The sequence below is a fragment of the Lynx rufus genome, unplaced genomic scaffold (assembly GCF_022079265.1).
Source record: "Lynx rufus isolate CCGP_SWC_20201006 ecotype Redwood Valley unplaced genomic scaffold, mLynRuf1.p SCAF_24, whole genome shotgun sequence".
Taxonomy (NCBI): domain Eukaryota; kingdom Metazoa; phylum Chordata; class Mammalia; order Carnivora; family Felidae; genus Lynx; species Lynx rufus.
In genome coordinates, this window is record NW_025814839.1 from 11,975,236 (window position 1) to 11,995,363 (window position 20,128).

Genomic DNA, 20,128 nt, shown 5'->3' on the forward strand with positions numbered 1-20,128 from the left:
TCCCTATCTGTCAATGAGGAAAGTGGCCTGGGGATTGTGAAGGGTCTTCCGTCCAGCTCTGATGGACTGTGAGCCCCCATTTTAATTCTGCTCTGAGGACTAGGGGGTAGGTGCTCCGCGAGGGAAGAGAGCTTGGGGCTGGGGGCTCAGAGACCACCCCCCCACGGACACACAGACACACAGACACATCTACATACACGCCTGCATGCACATACACACATACATACATACAGAGACACAGACTTATAAACGTACACACACCTGCACATATATATATATGCACACCTATACAGACATACACACACACGTATGCACCTGCACAGCCACAGGCATGCACACACTGACATGTGCGTGCGCGCACACACACACACACACACACACACACACACACATTGGCTTGGGAAGAAAGACTGGGCTGGAGGATTTGGGGGTGAGAGCCAGGGTTCTTGCAGGGGAAACCCTGGTGAAAAATTCCTCTCGGGAAGAGTTGCTAACGGAAGCCGTCAAGGTTCCTAAATCAGAGTTTAATTCTGCCTTGGCCAGTGTGGAGCCAGCAAGTGTCGATTGGCTCATGGTGGGGATGGGGGTGGGGAGGGGGCAGCAGGGAGAGAGGTGTGTGCATGGGGAAGAGAGCTGCAGGCCAGCAGGTGTGGGCTGGGAACCGGTGTGGCCCTCGCCTGGCTGTGTGACCCCGGGGCCACCCTTCAACCTCTCTGAGCCTCCGGTTCCTCATCTGTAAACTGTCAGACTAGCAGTAACTGGCTTCTGAGAATCCTTTGACCTCTACTGTGGGAACATAATAACAATAGTAGTAATAGTACGAGCTGCAACTTCTAGAACCTTCACTTGGGTTCAGGGCCGTGGGAGGCATTGCACACGGATGGGGGTCATTTCATTTGAATTTCCTTGGGCCTCAGTTTCCCCTTCTGGAAAAGGAGACTGTTTGCTAGGCCGAGGATCTCCAGACTTCCTTCCAACCCGTTGTCACCTCCTCTTCGAGCTTTGGGGACGGGCCTGAGCCTTTCTCCCCTGTGATCTCCACCGTCAGCCTCCATTGCCGATAAAGATCAAGGTTGACAGACCTTTCTGTAAAGAGCTAGACCGTAAATATTAATAGACTTTGGGGGTCGCATGCTGGCTGCTGCTGCTTGTCTTTCTTCCTCTTCGTGACCCTTTAAAATATAACAGCCATTCTTCACTCTAGGGCTGACAAAAACAGGCCAGGAGCCAGTTTGGCCAAGGTCAGGGTTTGCCACCCTCTGATAGTGACGAATGTTCTCACCTCATCCAAGTGATTGCCATCCTGTATGGTGTCAGGTCAAGCCCTGAGCCTGCCCTCCTGGTCAGAGTCTTCCCCTGAGCCCCACCTAGAAGGAAATTCTAGAGCCACCACCGATCCCCGCTAAGGGCCAGGACCTCGGCCTGCTCTCAGCTCTGCTAGTCAACAAATACTCCTTGACTGTGGCTCAGCCTTGGAGAGCCGCTCACTGAGTCATTGGCCGTAGCCCCCTGGGACAGGAGGGTCCTTAGAGGCCTCCTCCTCCACCTCCTCGCTGGTCCAGTGGGTGAAACAGGCGTGGGTCACAGTGTAATTCAGAAAGGCCCCTGTGGGGTGGGGTCCACACACTCCCTAGCCCCTGCCTCCCTCCCCCTTCTGGGATGTGCTGGGCCCTGTACGACCTCCTGCCTTGCACCGTGTCCTCTCTGCCTGTGACCGTCTTGCCCCAGATCTTCCCGTGGCTGCCCCCTTTCTGGTTTTTTCAGTTCCGTGCTCCAATGCCGCCTTCCCAGTGGGTCCTTCTGCACCCACCGTATCCAAAGTTGCCCCCCCCCCATGCTTTTCTCCATCACTGGGGCTTTCCAGTAATTCCAACGAACCTACAGCGAGAAAGGCACTTTCCGCTAGGATCCAGTATGCACACACACACCTGAACCCAAGGGTTCACAAAATAACACGTCTCCTTCACTGCATGTGAGTCGGTAAGGGTTCACTCTGTTCCCTCCATGCCTTCCCTTCCCTCCCCTTCCCTCCCCTCCTTTCCCCTGCTCCCCTTCTTTCTCCCTATTCTCTGATACCCCCTGTAGGTCTGCCCCTGTGGGTAAACATTCTGCCCAGAACCACCAGAGCCATCCATTATCTCCCCCAGACAATTAGCAACCTATTAAGGAACTCTATGCAAATGTGCACTAATTGACCTGCGACAGAGCATCTCCTGGAGGAGAAGGATGACTCCAGATGGCTTAATGATAGGAATTTAGGGCCTTTCTTTAGAAGTCCCTCTTGGGGAGGAAAGTGATCTGGGCTCCGAGAGGGCCTGCCAGCTGTCTGTCTGGTGGGGAGGCCAGGGGATCAGGCTCCTTTCATCAAACCATTGGACGAGAAGAGCTGTCATTTCACCTCTTACCCCTCCTCCCCAACTCCGTCCCTTCCTGCAGCTCAGCTCGTTCCCCCAGCCCGGAGTTTTAATGGCTCGTTGACATCTGCTCTTCTGGGTTCCGCCTTTTCAGGTGTATGACTGCGACCCCCCTTTTTAATAGACTTTTTAAAGCAGTTTTAGGTTCACAGCAAAATGGAGCGGAAAGTCGAGGGATTTCCCATAAACCCCCCTCCCCACCCCCGCACAGCCACCCCCACCGTCAGCGTCCGCGCCCGAGCGGGGGCGTTGGTGGACCTACACCGACACGTCATTATCACCCGAAGCCCATCGTTGACATGTGGGTTCCCTCCTGGTGGTGGACATGCTTTGAGTCTGGGCACATTTACGGTGACGTGTCTCCACCATTACGGTATCATGCAGGATATTCCCCTGCCCTGAAAATCCTGTGCTCCCCCTCTCCATCCTTCCCCCACCCCAACCCTTGGCAGCCAGTCATCTTTTTACTGTCTCTGTAGTCTTGCCTTTTCCAGAATGTCCTGTAGCTGGAATCCTGCAGAATATAGCCTCTTCAGGCTGGCATCTTTGAGTAATGTGCGCGTAAGGTTCCTCCGTGTTTTTTCATGGCTTGGTAGCTCGATTTGTAGCACCAAATAATACTCCGTTGTCCACGTATACCACAGTTTATTTCTCCATTTACCCCCGGGAGGACATCTTGGTTGATTCCGTGTTTGGGCAATTGATGAGCAAAGCTGCTGTAAGCCTCTGTGTGCAGGTTTTTGTGTGGACCTAAGGGTTCCACTCCTTTGGGTAGATTCCAAGAGCATGATTGTTGGATCGTAGGGTAAGATGGTAGGAGTATGTTTAGTTTTGTATGGTTGCCCTTTGAAGACTACCTTCAGCTCTTATTGAGTCCCTGCTGTACACCCAGCACCGTAGTAAGAAAAGTACTCAGGTTTTGTCATTCAGTGACATCTCAGTCTCATTCAGAGACGTTTGACCCTGGGAGGCCGGCCCTTGGCCCTCTGTGGGTCAGGAACTCCAGACTTTCTCAGCTCCTCTGCCTCGGTCTCTGTGCTCATCTGTTTTCCTCTCTTTGCTCTTTCTTTGGCCATGTGATGACGGCTTCTAGTCTAAGTGACGGGCAGAGATAGTCATGTTTCAAATCCCAACTCCATGTTCCAGGGCGGGGGGAGGATGTATTGATGGATCAGTTTTATATCTGAGTTCCCCTGTGGTCACCAGCAGTGCCCGTGGGCACGTTGTGCGGTACAAACATGGCCCCTGGGGCTGCCTCCATGAGCAGGGGGTAGAGGCCACTCATTGGCCGGCCCCCCCCCCAAATGTGTCCTTCACACCTCCCTTGGGTGGTCAAGATGCACCACAGGCAAGTCACTGAACCTTCATCCTTTTCTGAGACGAAGTCTGGGCAAATGGATTGTCGTGAGAAGGGGTGGCGGTTGGTTTGTTGAGCTGGCCAGAGTTGGGGGGTAGAGTATCACCATCTGTTGAGCAATCGTTATGGGTCTCCGCAGAATGCAGGCTCTGGAGCCGGACTGCCCGGGTGTGAACTTTGTTCCGCCGCTCTCTGGCTGTGTGACCTCACCACAGGTGCCTTAACCTTCCTGAACCTCCGTTTTCTCATCTGTAATCGGGGGCTAACAAAGGAGACCTTTCTTTTAGGTTATAAGGATGAAACAAATTGTGTCTCGAACAGTGCCCGACACACAGTAGGTGCTTAGTACCTACTAGCACGTGCTATTATTATGGCGTTGTGTATTTTACACACGTTAGCTCATATAACCCTCAGACCTTTCTAGCCAGCGGGGGGAGATCGGTCGTATTTTGCAGATGAGGAAACTGAGTCTCGGAGAAGCCACTTGCCGAAGATCCCAGCCGCCGTGTCGCTGGGGCAGGTTCAAACCAGAAATGTCCGACCCTCGGTCTGACCCCCTCCTGTGGTTCCTCCCTGGTGGTTTCTCTTCACTGTGGCGCAGCCTGATTTCTCTGCAACAAGTGAAGGTGGCCATAAAGTTTGCCCGTGGAACAGAAGGCATTGGAGTCATTACCCGGGGAAACGAAATTTTAATATTTATTTTTAATGGGCCCCATATGCTCCTTTTGATTTTTTTATTTAATTACATCATGGCAGATGGCTGGGTGTTAAAGGCCATTAAGCTAATGGCACTTTGCCTTCTCGTTTATTTTTCTTGAATTTGGGGAAAGATGAATGATAATGGACACGGACGGTGAGCTGTGGATGCCGGGTGGTGGCGGGTGAGTCCCTGTCCTCGGACCGGAAGGGAGGAAGTGTGGGGGCTCTGGGGCTCCTCCTGGCGGCCGGGTGAGTGTGCGGAAGGCAGCACGTGCTTGGGTTTTAGGAGGCCGGAGCAAGGTTTCCCCTGTGGGCGCACACACAGATGTGCAGAGTCTTGGACACGATAATCCCACTTTTTTGGCCCCCAGAGCCACTCTGTATGTGCTGACTGAAGTACCCGTCACACCTTTGCACAGGGTCGGCCAGGCACTGGGGAGAACGACACCGAGGGTCCATCATGGACGCAATGGTGTCATTATACTCTGGACACCAGTGAGGGGACGGGTGTGTCCCAGAGGGGGTCCACACACCATGTAGGGGTGTGAAGTTCTTCCCCGGGGTTAGTTGGGTTAATAAAATTCTAGATTCCTAAAGACCGTGACCACAAGGTCGTCATTTATAATGGTATTTCTTGGGCTGTGTTGTAACTTCTTTCACTTGCCAAGGGGCTGGTCCTGGAGCAAGAAGGATGAGAAGGAAGTTTGATGAAAGGAGTTGAACTTTGAGTAAACTACCTGGAGAAGAAGTGTTTGAGGGACGGTTTTCCACGTCCCCAAGCTCAGGAAGGATCCTTCCATCGAGGCTGGGATTCAGCTGAGAGGCAGAGTGGGTAAGGGGCTCTAGCTATTCAGGGGGTCCACACGGTGTGGGCCACTGCATCACAACATTGAGATTTCGACAGTCTTGCCCTTGAATCCCTGCTCTTGTCTTGCAAGCCGTGTGCTTGGACCAGTCACTTCGTCTCTCTGAGCCGTGGCTGCCTCATCCGCAAAATGGGTGTGATCGTAACTACGTCTCATCATTATTGAGCGGTCCTGTATTGCTTTCCAGGAATCTGGACAAAGATCTACCTACAGGAGGTTTATCGTAGCATTACTTATTTATGAGGGAGGAAAACTGGAAATATCACATAGGCCTACCGACAAGGAAAAGCTTGAATGAATCACAATATATTCCAAGTAGTTGACACACACACTAATCATTGGTAAGTAGTTTATTTCCGAGGCGGAGGGCATACTGACTCCTTTCCTTCCCTGAGTGGGGAAGAGAGACGGGGAAGGGAAGAAGCCAATACAGGGGTGCTCCAGTCTGCTACCGCTGAGAGTGACTGAGGCTGAATCCCTCTGGGGAAAGTGAGGGAACCTGCATCAACACAGCCTGACATTTCATTTCTCCTGTCGCAGGGGCGAGGGGGCCCGGGGCGGTTACCCACCCAGCTCCCATTGTTCCTTCCAAGTAGCATCTGGGAGTTGAGTCTATGGGTGGGACGCACACAAAATCTGTGAAAGACCTACCGAACGATTGGCAAAACCAAAAAAGGCTGACAGTGTTGAGCCACGTTGCCGATCTGGAAGAACAGGAACGCCCGTAGGCTACTGGGGGGAGTTGGTCACTGCAGCCCTTTGGAAAACACACCAGCATTTCTTAGGGCAGTCGTGAGATGTTCACACAGCAGGCCCTAGGAACGCCACTCCCGGGTATAGGTGCACCCTGCGTTGCTTGTACACAGGCGTCAGGAGACGACAGGGTTGAGTGTGGCAGCAGCTGGGGAGGGGAACTCATTCTACCCCAGCCATACAGGCTAAGAACCGATGACGGAGAAGCCCTGTGAAGGAAAATAGGGTCCCTCTACCAGTGAAACAAAATGGGTGCTGGGCACACAAAACCATACACGTTCCCTACGCGTTATTACCGTTAAGAGGTAACGCTTCGGTGAAACGCGCGTAGTCCCCACACGAACCCTACGAGACAAGTAGGACTGTTTCCCCCATTCTACGGATGGGGAGACTGAGGCACAGAGAGGTTAATAAGCAGCTCACAGGGTTCTAGAGGGGATTAAATGGCACGGTGGAAATAAGGCACGGTGCCTGGCACATAGTAAACGCTCAACAGACACTGCTGATTTCCAATGTCACCATTAGGCCAGCGCTAAAATTTCGTCTCTGGTCTGGGCTCCCAGTCGCTTGAAGATCCCCAGGTGTGTCCCCTGGCCAGAAGTGTGGAGAAACCCAAACTTGACAAACCTGGTTTCTGGGGAGCTATTTCTTGGAGAGGCTTGGATGGTCACCGGGGTCAACTGAGGCCCTCAAGTCAAGTTCAGGGGGCTGAAGAGAGAGGGAGGGCGGGCCCCCTGCTCAGGCTCACGGACTTCTGGCCAGACCCACCTGCCCCCGCCATCTGGAAGGACAAGTGCCACGGCCCCTCCCAGGGGCCCCGGGGGACACGGGGTCGGCTCACCTCCTATTTTCCCTTCCCACAGGGTAGCTCTGCCCCACCAGTTACTTTCTTGGCAGCTCAACACCAGAAGTTCATTCTGGTGCTAAAAATAGGCTGTGTTTAGACGCTGCGAGGCTCCAGCTGGAAACACGAACTGCAGTAACCAAATGCTGCCATTCCTGCAGAGGGGGGACGTCTTGCCCTCACGGTGGTGGAAACCCCCGCCAGCCCTGGGAGGGAGGCAGGGGAGGGATCGGCTCATCCGCCACATTGAGTAGATGGGGAAACTGAGGCTCAGGGGGTTGTCATGCAAAATGGAGAGGGATGGAGACTGATCGCTCATAGCACCAACTCCAGGCCTCTGGGGTGGGCATCTCACCGGACCCTCCCAGGGCCCCAGCAGGAAGACTGTGGTCGGCTCACAAGAGAAGAGTGGAGCTCACAGAGGCGCGGGCCCCTGCCCGGCTGAAGAGAGAGGGAGGGCGGGCCCCCTGCTCAGGCTCATGGATTTCTGTAAGGCTTCCTGTAAGTGACAGGACAGGATGCTGACGGGATTATGGCTTCCAACATGTAATGGGCAAGTGGAGACGGGGAGGTGGAGGCCAACACGTGCCCCCTTCCCCGGGGGCATTGTCCATGTGCCATCTGTGGGCTGGGGAGAGCCATTGCTCTCACAGGTTGCTGGGAGGGAGGAGTTTGTGAGAACGTGTTTGTAAAGTCTTTGAATGCAGCGTCCGGCATATAGTAGGTGTTCAATAAATGGCCGTTCATTTCATTTCCGCATTCCCTTTGGGGTTAGGATTTCTGTCTAGAGAGAGAGAAAGAGACAGAGAGAGGCTTGGGGATGGGGAGAGGATGACAGAGGGTGGTGAGAAGCAGAGAAGTCTTTGGGGTTCCCTTGGGGAGGGGGGGCTGTGGCTCATCGGGGCCCCCTGAACTCCAGGACCACCCAGAGCTGTGAAATGAAACGTACTCCCTTCACAGAGCCCTGAGTGTCATTCTCTGAGGCTGTCACCAGTGTTGTGGTGACAGGGTTTAGGTTTAAGCCCCCAGGGGAGGTCAGTCCCCTGACTCTTCTCACTCATTTCCTGCACCTCTTGAGGACCTGCTGTGTGCCAGATGCTGGGGCTAACATGGAGAGAGAACCAACTGGACGCCCCCACGCCCATGTTGCCCAGGTTCCAGGGTGTTCTCCCTCCGGGTGCCCTCCCTCCCAGCACTGGCAGGTGGCGTGGGTGGCTCAAATCAGCACCGCCCCCCTGTCCCCTGGAGGAGCCCCCCTCCCCACAGTCCCTTCCCGGATGGGTCCCCTTCACTCCCCACACCACCGATGCCTCTGTCTCTTTCTGTTCCCTGCCAGCTTCTAATGAGCTCATTATCCTCTTAAAACCCATTTGGCACCCACTTAGAGAAAAGATGTGTTGAAATAGAAAAGAACAAGAAGGGAACAACAAAAAAGGACTAGACCCAGAAATATCCTCAGAGAGACAAAAAGCCACAGGGAACACAACAGCCAGAATCTCTGCCGTCTCCACGGCAGCAAATGAGCTGCTGCGGCAAATGCCTTTGAAGACTGCTCACATGTGCCCTTGAGAGGAGTGGGGTTAGGGGGTGCTTTTCTTGAGCACCTACTGTGTGCCAGGCACTCTTCCTACATTTTTAAGTGCAGACCTCCCAGCAAATATATTTGGGGGGAGGTGTCTTGACTCTTACACCCACGTTACAGGTGAGGATCTTCATGAGAACAGGTGTCTTGACCCAGTCCCACAAGCCGGCGGGTGGAAGAGGCGCGATCTGAACCCAGGTCAGTCCACCTCCAAAGCCCATGCCCTCGTCTGCTTCTGGAAGGGCTGGTGTCCTTCTGCCCATCCCCATGATGGCTGCTGGCTTTTTCTCATCCTGGCCCAGCTGCAGAAACATCTGGTGTGTGTGTGATCTCCACGGAATACCATGGGTCACCACCCACTGCCTGGTTTAAAGTATCAGTGTGACCTTGAAACTTCAGTGGTTCCGCACGCACGCAGATAGAACATAGTCCAGACTCCTGGACTTGGCGTTCAAGTCCCCCCCCCCCCACCCCGCCAACTATGTGGCCCTGGGTAAATTACTTAATCTCTCTGAGCCTCCGTTCTCTCCTCTGTAAAATGGTTACAGATCTCCCCCGTAGAAGTGTTGCAAGGATTCAGAGTATGTATGTGTTGGGAGCAATGTCGGCTCTGTGAAGTGCTCAGTAAACATTAGCTATTAATTGCTGTTCTGTATCTTCTACATACATCTACTACAGGATTTAGCACGATCTAGTGCAGTGATTTCGTACAGTGGTGGTTTAAAGTTGCTATCTCCCTCGGCAGACTCTGAATTCTCTGAAAGGGGGACTCTGGATTATTTATTTCGGTATCCCAAGCACACACAGTAGGCAAGCAATGCACATTTTTGAACGGATGGAAGGATGGGTAGGTGGATGGGTGGGGGAGAGCGGTATGGTTGCATGGGCTGCAGCGGTCTGGATGGACGGGTAGGTGAACGGGTGGATTAATGAACAGACGAATGGTGGAGGGATGGACGGACGGGCAGGTGGATTGATGGATGGATGAAGGAATGGACAGTGGATGGATGGATAGATTGTGACTTGATGGGTGGGCAAGTGGCCTGATGGATGGGTTAAAGCAGTGGACAGATAGACGGAGCGATGGAGAAACGGGTAGTTCGACCCCACAAAAATTTGGAGCTGTTTTTTTTTTCACTTATCTATTCCAAGTGCCTAGCACAATAACTGCATACTAGGTGCTTAGCACTTAGTACCTGAATGAATGGGATGGCGTATGGACTACTGATGGCATCTCCCCTGAACCACAGTTAAACTCCCATGCCACTGTCTGCATTCCGGAGGGGCTGTTACCATTCAGATCAGCCATTGGCTGCCAGTTAGTCCTGTACATTGGCCAAGACTGTCACGAGGCCCCCTGCTGGTGATAACATGAAATCGCACCAGCCAAAAGGAGTATTCGGTTTTCTGATTTGTATTCTGTTTTCCTCCTGGCTGATGATCCTTAACGTTTACTCATAAAGCAGTGCCCTCGGCCCTCCGTGCCCGTCACCGTGACCTGAGGGCACCTTGTTACACCTGTAGACTTCCCCTTCTACCAGAAATCTGGGCTGGAGAGGTCCAGAATCTTCGTAGTTAACCAGGTTCTCAGGTGATCATGCATCAGATGCTCCGTGGACCACACCCTGAGGGGCCCTGTCAGACAGTGAGCAGTGTCCCTGGGAGGCCGTGGAGGCCGGTTGCTGCTTCAGGGCCTATCTCTGAATCCCCAAGTGATATCTAGTCCGTGTAGGACAAAAGCCGGGTCAAAAACGCAGTGGTTAAGAGCTGTGGTTTTGCATTTGGACTGTCCTGGGTTCAATTCCCAAGTCGACCGCTCACTGGCTGTGCGGCCTCAGGTTCCTCATCTGTGGAGTGGGGAAATTGTTCCTCCCCTAGGAACCCTGGGAAGACCATGTGAGCTAACGCATGTAGGGGGCTCGGCACAGAGCTGGGCGGACTGTAGATGCTAAATAAATGCCGAGTGATGGCTGTGTCGCTAAATCAGATTTCTTTTCCTTTTCTTCCTTGGGTAGAGGAGAGGGGCTATGGCTTTGATCTCTCCCACTGGAATGTAAGCCCCGTGCTTCAGGCCATTGGTTCCCTCCCTTCCCCGGGGCTCTGCATTCGCGGTGAGAAGGCTTAACGCTTTGAGCTCTGGCCTCCGTGAGGAGGCTTCTTAAGCCCGTGTCCGTGCTGTTTTGCAGGTGGCAGTCCTGAGCCCTAATGCGTGAGCAGATGGAAACCCGGCAGCCTCTGTTTCCACGAGGTGGAGACACCGAGCGTGGCCCCCAGCTGGGAAAGGGGCCAGAAAATGGCCCTCGGTGAACGAATCCAGCCCTGACAGGCCGGAAGAGCCAAGAAAAGGCGCAAAGTGAGCTGCAGTGCTGGTGACCGACAGAATCCTCCTGCGACTGCCATTATCCAAGTTCTTTGGGAGCTTTCTGACGTGAGGAACAAGATGTAGGAAAATAGGACTGACTCCTGGGTGTGGGGTCCCTTCTGTGGCTCCAGGAAGCTCACCTTGACCTCAGCAGGGCTCCATTCTCTTGGCATCAGCCAAGCATCACCTTTGCGGAAGGAATAAGACTGCAGACCCCCAGGGGTTCCATCCCGAAGGGAAACTTCGGGAACGCAGCCCCCCCTCCATCCCCTTCCTGAAACCGCCCCGCCAGCCAAGCCCCAGCGAGCCAGTCCGGAATGATCCTGCTATGGCCAAGCTCTGGTTCAAATTCCAGCGGTACTTCCGCAGGAAGCCTGTGCGTTTCTTTACCTTCCTGGTGCTCTACCTGACGGCCGGGAGCCTGGTCTTCCTTCACTCTGGCTTCGTGGGCCAGCCCGCCATCTCCCAGAGCCAGGCCAGCCCCGCCGCGGGGGTCCAGGCCGAAGGCGCTGAGCTGCCCTTCTTGGGTGACCTGCATCTGGGCAGAGGCTTCCGGGACACGGGTGAAGCCTCGAACATTGCCCGCAGGTACGGACCCTGGTTCAAGGGCAAGGACGGGAGCGAGAGGGCCAAGCTGGGTGACTACGGTGGAGCCTGGAGCCGAGCCCTCAAGGGGAGGATCGTCCGGGAGAAGGAGGAGGAGCGAGGTAAGAGGGGCAGACAGGGAAGGTGGCCAAGGGGAAGGGAGGGGGTGAGAAGAATACAGTGACCGCCGCCAGGTTTCAGTGTTGAATAGGAACCGGCTGCCATATAGTCACGGCTGTAGACATGCCCGGGGGTTCGCTCTCATCCCCATTTCAGAGGAGAAATTTGAAGCCCAGAGAAATAGCTTGCCCAAGGTCACACAGCTTGTAAACAGCCAGGCGTGGACTTGAACCCTACATCTGCCAGAGTTCAAAGTCTGACATTTCCTCGCAGCCTTTTTTAGTCTTGTTAAATAAATACACATGGACATTAAAACAGCATCTACTGAGCACTTACGATGTGCCAGGTACTTAAGCACTTTAATGTGTATTGAATTGTTACCACAACAGTTATTCCCATTTTAAGGATGAGGAAACCAAGGCACCAAGAGCCCACGGTGACATAGCTAGTCAGTGACATTGCCCGTGAGAAGGCTCAGGAACTCTGTGAGCTCTGGCTTCCACGGCATGCCGTGGCTCTGCTGTACCGTGTTGCCTGTCGGCCCATCTTGACGGATCTCTTGGTGATGGCAGTTGGAGGGCATCGTTGCCCTGGAGGTATTGCCTCGCATTTTCTTAGCCTTTCAGTCGAAAAAGGCTTTCTTCTGTGAGCGCGTTACCTTACTCGGTTTCCACTATACCTCATGAACAAGGGGTGTGACCCTCCACCCAGGTAACAGATGTGGAAACTGAGGCTTGGTGAAGGGAGACACTTGCCCAGGGCCGTACAGCTGGGGAGAGGCACATCTGGCCTGGACGCTTGGCCCCTGGACCGCCTTCCAGAGTCTGCCGACGTCCGCCCGGCTGACCAGCATGCGGGGGAGGAGCCCGCAACCCTGCAGTTCTGGAGATGAACACACATGGCATGTTTTGGGAATCCGGGCCAGATGGTTTGGGAGGATCCAGCACCAATCAGGACAGAAGGAAAACCTCCCCAGCCTTTGTGTTCCCTGCCATATATCACACTTCTGCTGTGATTCAGCTCATGGAAAACCCCTTCTTCCGCCATGGAGGGAAGCGGGATTAGTGGCAGGGACTCACACAGGGGAGCACGTTCCCCGGCTTCGGTCCCACCCTGTACTGGGCTCAGGAGCCATCCAGGGGACCCCACCTTCCCACGCTCGGGGATCTCCTAGAATTCTGCTTCTTTAAGAACCCGGCGTTCACAGGGAGGTGGAAGAGAGTGTGGGACGTGGCAGAACAGATTGGGGGACTTGGATTCATGTTCCACTTCTGTCCCAACCAGCCATGTGGCCCAGGCAGATAGTTTCACTTTCTCATGACTCAGTTTTGCTGTTTGTAAAATGGGGATAACGACCCCTCCCTTCTGGGCATCTCCTGAGAGCTCACTGGGACACTGGTTAGGAAAGTACCCAGCACAGTGCTTGGCACGTTGTGGGTCTTAGAGGTGATCAGGAAGTCCTCGTGGATCTGCTGGCGGGAGGGACCCCATCTTCTCGGTCCAGGTGAGGTACGAGGTGCTACACAGAATGGAGAAATTGTGAAGTGGCTTCTCTTCACCCACCCAGCTGTATCTCTCCCTAGCCACTCTGAACTCCTAGTAGTTTACAAATCCCAAAGTTTGTCACAAGCCTGCACCTTAGGATATGCTCTTACCCCACCTGGGATAAATTCCAGAGCCCCCTGTTATGGCCACCGCTCCAAACTTATCTTGTAGGGCTCTGCACGCCAACCCCCCCAACCCCCCCCCTGCCACCCGCACCACCACACCCTGCCCCACTGTCCTTCTTGCCATTCGCTGAATGTGCCAAGCCTGTTCCTACCATAGGGTCTTTGTATAACCAGTTTCTTCTATCTGGGATGCTCTTCTTCCGTATCCTTGCATGGCTCCCTTCCTCCCTTCCTTTGGGTCCCCAGTCAAACCTCGCCTTCTGAGAGAGGCCTTCCTAACTAAAACAGCCCCACTTTGTACCTGGTCACAACCATATTTCCTGGTTTTATTTTTGTCACAGACCTTACCATCATCTGAAAGCGTCTTGTTTATGTGTTTCTTCCTTGTTTGTAGTCCGCCTCCCCTACCAGACTGTCAGTGCCATGAGGGCAGAAACGTTGCCTGTCCTATTTCCCCCATTCTCTTCATTCAGCACCAGGGACAGCACCCGGCCCAGAGCCAGTGCTCAATAAATACTTGTCTCAATACTTGTGGAATGAAGGAATGATGGGATGGACACATGAATGAATGACCCTTCCTCTGTCTGGAGTGCCTCCAAGGGTCAACGCCACCCTTCCTTCCGCTCTCAGCTTAGCTCGCCTCCCGGAAATTGTCCCTGACCCCCCACCCAGTTTGGTCCCTATCAGGGCCATTAGGTGAATGGTGATCACCTGTGCTTTTGAGGTCCCGGATGGAGTGGGAGTTCCTTGTGGTGCATCAGTAACCAACAACACTCACAACACCTCCCATTTGTTGTGAGAATAAACTGTCACAGCCACTTCTACCAGAAATGACTGCCATTTCTTGAACACCTACTCTACGCCAGCCGCTGTCCTGTTTGCTCTTCACGTATTTGAATGGAAGGATCTATGGAAAATGCTTATCGCATCTCCTGGTTCATGATTCTAGGTCACTTAATAGTGACCTGGTAGCGAGTTACTATCAGTAGAAGTAATAATAGCTACTGTCTATTGAGTGATCATTATGGGCTGGACCATGTTGTAGGAGCTTCATTGCTTTAATTACCACCCAACTCAGAAAGTTAGACACTATTGTTATTTTCTTTCACAAATAGGAGAATTTTAAACTCAGAAACGCAGGCCACCCGGGTAGAAGTGAGGAACTGAGATCTGAAACAAGATTCATTTAATTCCAAAGCTTGCAGGCCGCCTCCTATGCCACGCTAACCCCTCTGCCCCTGGAAATCTTATGTATTTTTATAAAATGTAAAGAGAGAAGCAAGAGAAAATAAGAAAGATGCCCGGAGCCTAGAGCTCACAGCAGGCAGCCTTCGGAATCAGGCGGCGTTATTAAGAAAACACAAATCCAGCCTGTCCTTGATTAACTTATTCAGAGTTCAGCGAGGAAAGACAACGTATTAGATTAACGCTAATAAAAACGAACGCTTCTCTGACCTGACGCTGAACACATTTGTTTTCTCTCTGAAGCTGGCAAGGGCTCTGCTTGATGCAGTGATGCGGGACTTCAGCTCAGGCCAGGAGGGGCGGGAGGAGCTGCCTCCAGGCTAGAGGTGGGGCTGGGGCTGGGGCTTGGGTGGGAAGTCCGCTCTGAGGTGGAGCGACACCTACTATGTGCCATGTACCTTGCTGGGTCCTTGGCCTCCCCTGGCCTTGGGAGAGCCTGTGCTTTAAGCAGCCAAATCAGGGTGCACCTTCCAATTCTGCAGCTTGCTGACTGTGCAGCTTTGGGCAGGTCACTTCACCTCTCTGAGCCTCAGTTTCCTCCTGGGGATAAGTCCGTAAGAGTAGATGGCTGTCGTGATGATTGTGTAAGACAAATCGATTATGTGCTAAGTGCCAGGCACTCTCCCAAGTCCTTTGCATCTCTTATATCACATAATTTTCGTAGCAACCCAGTGAGGTCACTATTATTAACTCCACCTTGTAGGGAGGAAACTGAGGCACAGAGAGGTTAAGTAACTTGCCCAAGGTTGTTCAAGCTGGAGGAGGGGGTAAACTACTAATTGAACCCTGGTGGTTTGAGTCTTACACCTGAACCTTAACCATCATATCACCTCACTTCTCGGGGCACAGGAAGCGCTCGGCTCAGAGGCTGGCACACAGTAAGCACTTAATATGTGCCAGCTATTGTCATCAATATCGTAATTCTGCAGAAGACAATGCAGAAGCATACAGGTGATGTGGCTTGCCTGAGGTGACACAGCCAGTCACAGGCAGAGCCAGAAGCCAAATCCAGTTTGATTTTGAAGTCCGAACATGAAGGACTTGGGGGAGGGTCAGTCCGTATTCTTGGAAGGAATGTCCGGGCACTCGCTCCCCATCTTCTCCAGCTGAAGATGCTGTTGCTGCAGGTGTCGAGGGTCTGGTCTACGTCAGGGACTGTGCATCCAGACCCTCAGCTTCACATCAAGCAAGAATTTGAGCCCCTTTCACAGATGGGGCTCAACAGAAACTCAGAGAGGTTAAGTGATTCACTCAGTGTCACCCAGCTGCTAAGAGACAGAGCAGACTCCAGCCCAATTCTGAGTCTAAAGCTCTTACTCTTTTTTAAAAAATTTTTAAAATCTTTATTTGTTTTTGAGAGAGACAGAGTGCGAGCGGGGGAGGAGCAGAGAGAGAGAGGGAGACAGAATCTGAAGCAGGCTCCAGGCTCTGAGCTGTCAGCACAGAGGCGGGGCTCAAATTCACGAACCACAAGTTCATGACCTGAGCCGAAGTCGGACGCTTAACCGACTGAGCCACCCAGGGGCCCCAAAAGCTCTTATTCTTAGCCACTGAGCTATATAATCTCTAACTCCTCAATCCATCCATCCATCCTATACTTATCACATGCCTACTATGTGCCCTGCCCAGTGCTAGGAGGTGGAGACACAGGAATGATCCAACACAGCTTTCCCCTCTAAGGAACATTCACAGCCCCTGGGGGAAGACAGGCAAGTAAAACCATAAGTTATATGTTCAAAAAATAATTTTTCCTAATTCTCAAAATCATCCATGTTCATTGTAGAAGAATGGAAATGTATAGAAAGAGATGAAAATAAAAATGGCCCAGAGCCTCATCTACCAGCACCACAATCAACACTGTTGGTGTCTTACCTTCCTGTCTCTTTTTTTTTTAAATGTTTGTTTATTTTTGAGAGAGAGAGAGAGAGACAGAGTGTGAGTGGGGGAGGGGCAGAAAGAGAGAGACACACACAGAATCCGAAGCAGGTTCCAGGCTCCGAGCTGTCAGCACAGAGCCCGATGTGGGGCTCAAACCCACAAACTGCGAGATCATGACCTGAGCTGAAGTCGGATACCTAACCGACTGAGCCACCCAGGCGCCCCTCTGTCTCTTTCTTTCATGTGCGTATTTCCAAAGCACACATTTTGTTTCTACATATATATAGCGTCGTATCTTGCCTTCCCCCCATGACAGCACCTTTTCATTGTGTTAAAAATTCTACAATAAGTCTAAGTTTTTTCTAATTTGAAAAAGTAAATTTTCCAGTACCTGGAAAATGGTTTACAAAAGCGTTGTGGTAGGGTGGGACAGGGCATCTGGGATCCCAACGGAGGGATCCCATTCAGTCATGGGGGTGTATCATGGCTGCCTTCCTGGAGGAGGAGATTATGGAGCTGAGTCTGTAGTATCTGTGTGCTTTGGCCAAAGTGAAAGATGCATCCCTTCTGCCCCACAGAAGCCCAGGTACGAGCAGAAAATTTCATTATCTGTGCCAGGAAACCCAGACAGCACTGGAGTGGGTCATCTCGAAGGATGGAGAATCCAGGACGGCGGAGAAAAGAACTCTTCCTTGAGTTTCTTGAGTTTCTTGCCGATCCTGGTGCTAGGGCTCCGTGAATAGATTAATCCTGTTTATAGTCTGTTTTAACAAGTATCCCTTGTATTAGTGTTCCAGGGCAGTGGTAACAGAGTACCTCAGAGCAACAGAAACGTGTGCTCTCGCAGTTCTGGGGGCCAGAAGTTCAAAATCAAGATGGCAGCAGGGGCGTGCACTCTCGAAGACACCAAGGGAGAACCCGTTCCATGCCTTACCCCTGGCTTCTGGCATCACCAGCAACTGTGGCCATTCCTTGGCTTGCTTCAGCAAAACTCCAGCCTCTGTCTCTATTTTCACATGCATCCTCCTTGCGGCTCTGTCTTCAGATGGCCATCGTTTTATAAAGACACCAGTCACAGTGATTGCCCTGCCCCCACTCCGATATGCCCTCATACCTTAACAGATCACATCCGCAGTGACCCTATTTCCAAATAAGGTCGCACACTGAGCTTCTGAGCTTAGGACTTCAACCTGTCTTCTTATTTACTGATTTTTGGTTGGTGGCGGCAGGTGGGGGGAGGGGGACACAGTTCAACCCATATCACCTCTTTCTTATTCCCACTTCCCAGGCAAGAGAACAGTACCTCCAAGAGCCTGAGTCACACCGCAAGGCCACCGCAGTGTCAGGATTGGAACCCACATCTGGTTGACCCCAGGGCTGGCTGTCTTCTAGCACAGCGTAATGCCTCCTGTTTGTGAATCTACTCACAAACAGTAAATCAGAGAAATACAAAGCAGTTTAGTTATCCTTCTAACAGATTACTTTTGTTGAAGAGAGCAAAATTTCCTGAAAGGGCAGATTAATTGAAGCAAAAGAAAGAAAACGAAAGGAAAGGAAAGGAAAAAGGGAAGGGAAAAGGGAAGGGAAAAGGGAAGGGAAGGGAAGGGAAGGAAAAAAACCCAATAGTCGGGAGTGCTCTTTTCTGGATGCCTGTGCTCTCCCGGGCTCACCCCTCACTGGTTCCTGTGCTGGAGATAAATGGGACAGCTGGGGACAACTCTGCCATTTCAGCGATATTTGGATAGCTGCGGAGATGAGTTGATAGATTGTGTGAACTCAGTCATTTATCCCCCCTCGAGTGGCCTGTGATTTTCTCCCTGTTTTGCATACCTAACCTCCCCCCACATCTCGGGGAGATTCTGCCGCCACAGCAGGATTTGAAGGCAAGGCGCTGGCTGAAGCAGGTTGGCGACAAGTGCACTGATGAGGTCAGCAGGGTGTCAGGGGTGGGGATGGCAGTTGTGTTGGCCACAGCCTGTGCGGAAGGGTCTGTGGGGGAAGGAGGAACCAGCCCTTGCCCAGGACGGGAAGGAAACTGATTCAGTGTCCATTTCCTGACCCGCGGAGCTCAGCCAGTTCATCAGGTCACAGTGTGTGACACGCCTGTGTTTCTCCAGGACATTAAGGAGAGACTGTGTCTCTTTCCCCCCCCCTTCCTGTTGACAGATGAGGAAACGGAGGATTGTCTGTTCCTCTAAAAAGGCTTTGAGCACCTGTTGTGCGAGACATCGAACACTGATGTCTGGCCTGGAGGGGGGGACAGAGAGCAGGTGGTACAGCATTTAAAATCCCATGCTTGGGGCGCCTGGGTGGCGCAGTCGGTTAAGCGTCCGACTTCAGCCAGGTCACGATCTCGCGGTCCGGGAGTTCGAGCCCCGCGTCGGGCTCTGGGCTGATGGCTCAGAGCCTGGAGCCTGTTTCCGATTCTGTGTCTCCCTCTCTCTCTGCCCCTCCCCCGTTCATGCTCTGTCTCTCTCTGTCCCAAAAATAAATAAACGTTGAAAAAAAAAATTAAAAAAAAAAAATAAATAAAATCCCATGCTTTGAGGCAGATGGCCCTCAGGTCAGATCCCAGCCGGCTTCCGAGGGACCCTCTCTCTCCCACCCTCCCCTGGGCGCTCTCTCTGGTGGGCGTCCTCCTCCCCAGCCGAGACTTGCTGTGGCACACGGGAAGGGGCGGCTTTGGCACAGACAGGCATGGGCGTAGACTTGGTCTAGACCCTCATGGCTGGGTGGATTCGGGCACCTTAGCTGGAGTATTGATATGTGAGTGCTACACTGGTGGCGAGGGACAAAAACCCGTCCTGAACCAGCTGAAGCTAAAGAAGGACACGTATTGTGTCTTGTCAACCAGCTGCAGAAGGGACTGGAGTTTCAAAGGACCGATTTGTGCCCTTTCTCTCTCTCTGACTTTTCATCTCCGCTTGCCTCTGCCTTCGCTGCACCTCCCCAAACAGACAGGCTTTGGTGCCAGGGACCGTGGCTTCGTAGCTCTGGGCTTACGGGCTGCCGACGTCACAACCCAGGGGAAACAGATTGCTCTCTTCTGTCTTTGATCTGTGAGAATCCAAAGTGTGGGCCGCGTGCCCTTTCCCGGAGCAATCGATCAGTCACTGGCTGGTGGGAGGGACAATGTAATTGGCGGGTAAGGTCTATTAATAGAAAAACAGGAAGAGGGGGCGCTTTGAAGATGCAAACAGTATCGTCACACTCCAGAGTGGACACGTGCCTGTACCTGCGCGTATACGCTCTCACTGATGTGACTGATTACAAAAATTTCATCTAGCACGATCCACCGTCCCACATGCAGCCAAACGCCCCTGCCCTCACCCTTAGGTGAGACCACCCTTAGCCACAGCACATCCAGCTTCAAGCCCGGCCTATCTGGGGCTCTAGCATTTCTCTGAGTCAGCCCTCAGTGTGGCTTTTAGTGATCTTGGGCCAAAAGGAAGTGGACCCTCCCCACGTGTGAAAGGGCTGGAGAAGAGACCTGGGCTTAAATTTCAAGCGAGACCCTTATGGGGTGTCAGCACCTGGGCAGATTCCATAGCTCCTAATTCTACTGAGCAAAGAGGAGGAACAGGAGTAACGTCAATGGCAAGCAGTCAGAACATACCCCATGTGCCAAAACTCCAGACTCGCTTCTAACGCAGGCAGGTGTGACGGTCATTGGAATTAGTTTCCTCATCTAGAAAATGAGTTCACAAGTGTGTGACAATATTAATTTTAAAACAGTGCTAAGCAAAGTAAGCT

The 20,128-nt window shown here is 52.6% G+C and overlaps 1 protein-coding gene across 1 annotated transcript in view; it reads left to right on the top strand.

Moving 5' to 3' along the window:
- WSCD2 (WSC domain containing 2) overlaps positions 1-20,128 on the top strand; it is a 114,869-nt gene that overhangs the window by 49,780 nt on the left and 44,961 nt on the right. Inside the window, exon 2 of the mRNA XM_047088380.1 lies at positions 10,702-11,584. Coding sequence (XP_046944336.1) covers positions 11,206-11,584 — 379 coding nt within the window. The 5' untranslated portion in view covers positions 10,702-11,205. The remainder of the gene's footprint in view (positions 1-10,701; positions 11,585-20,128) is intronic.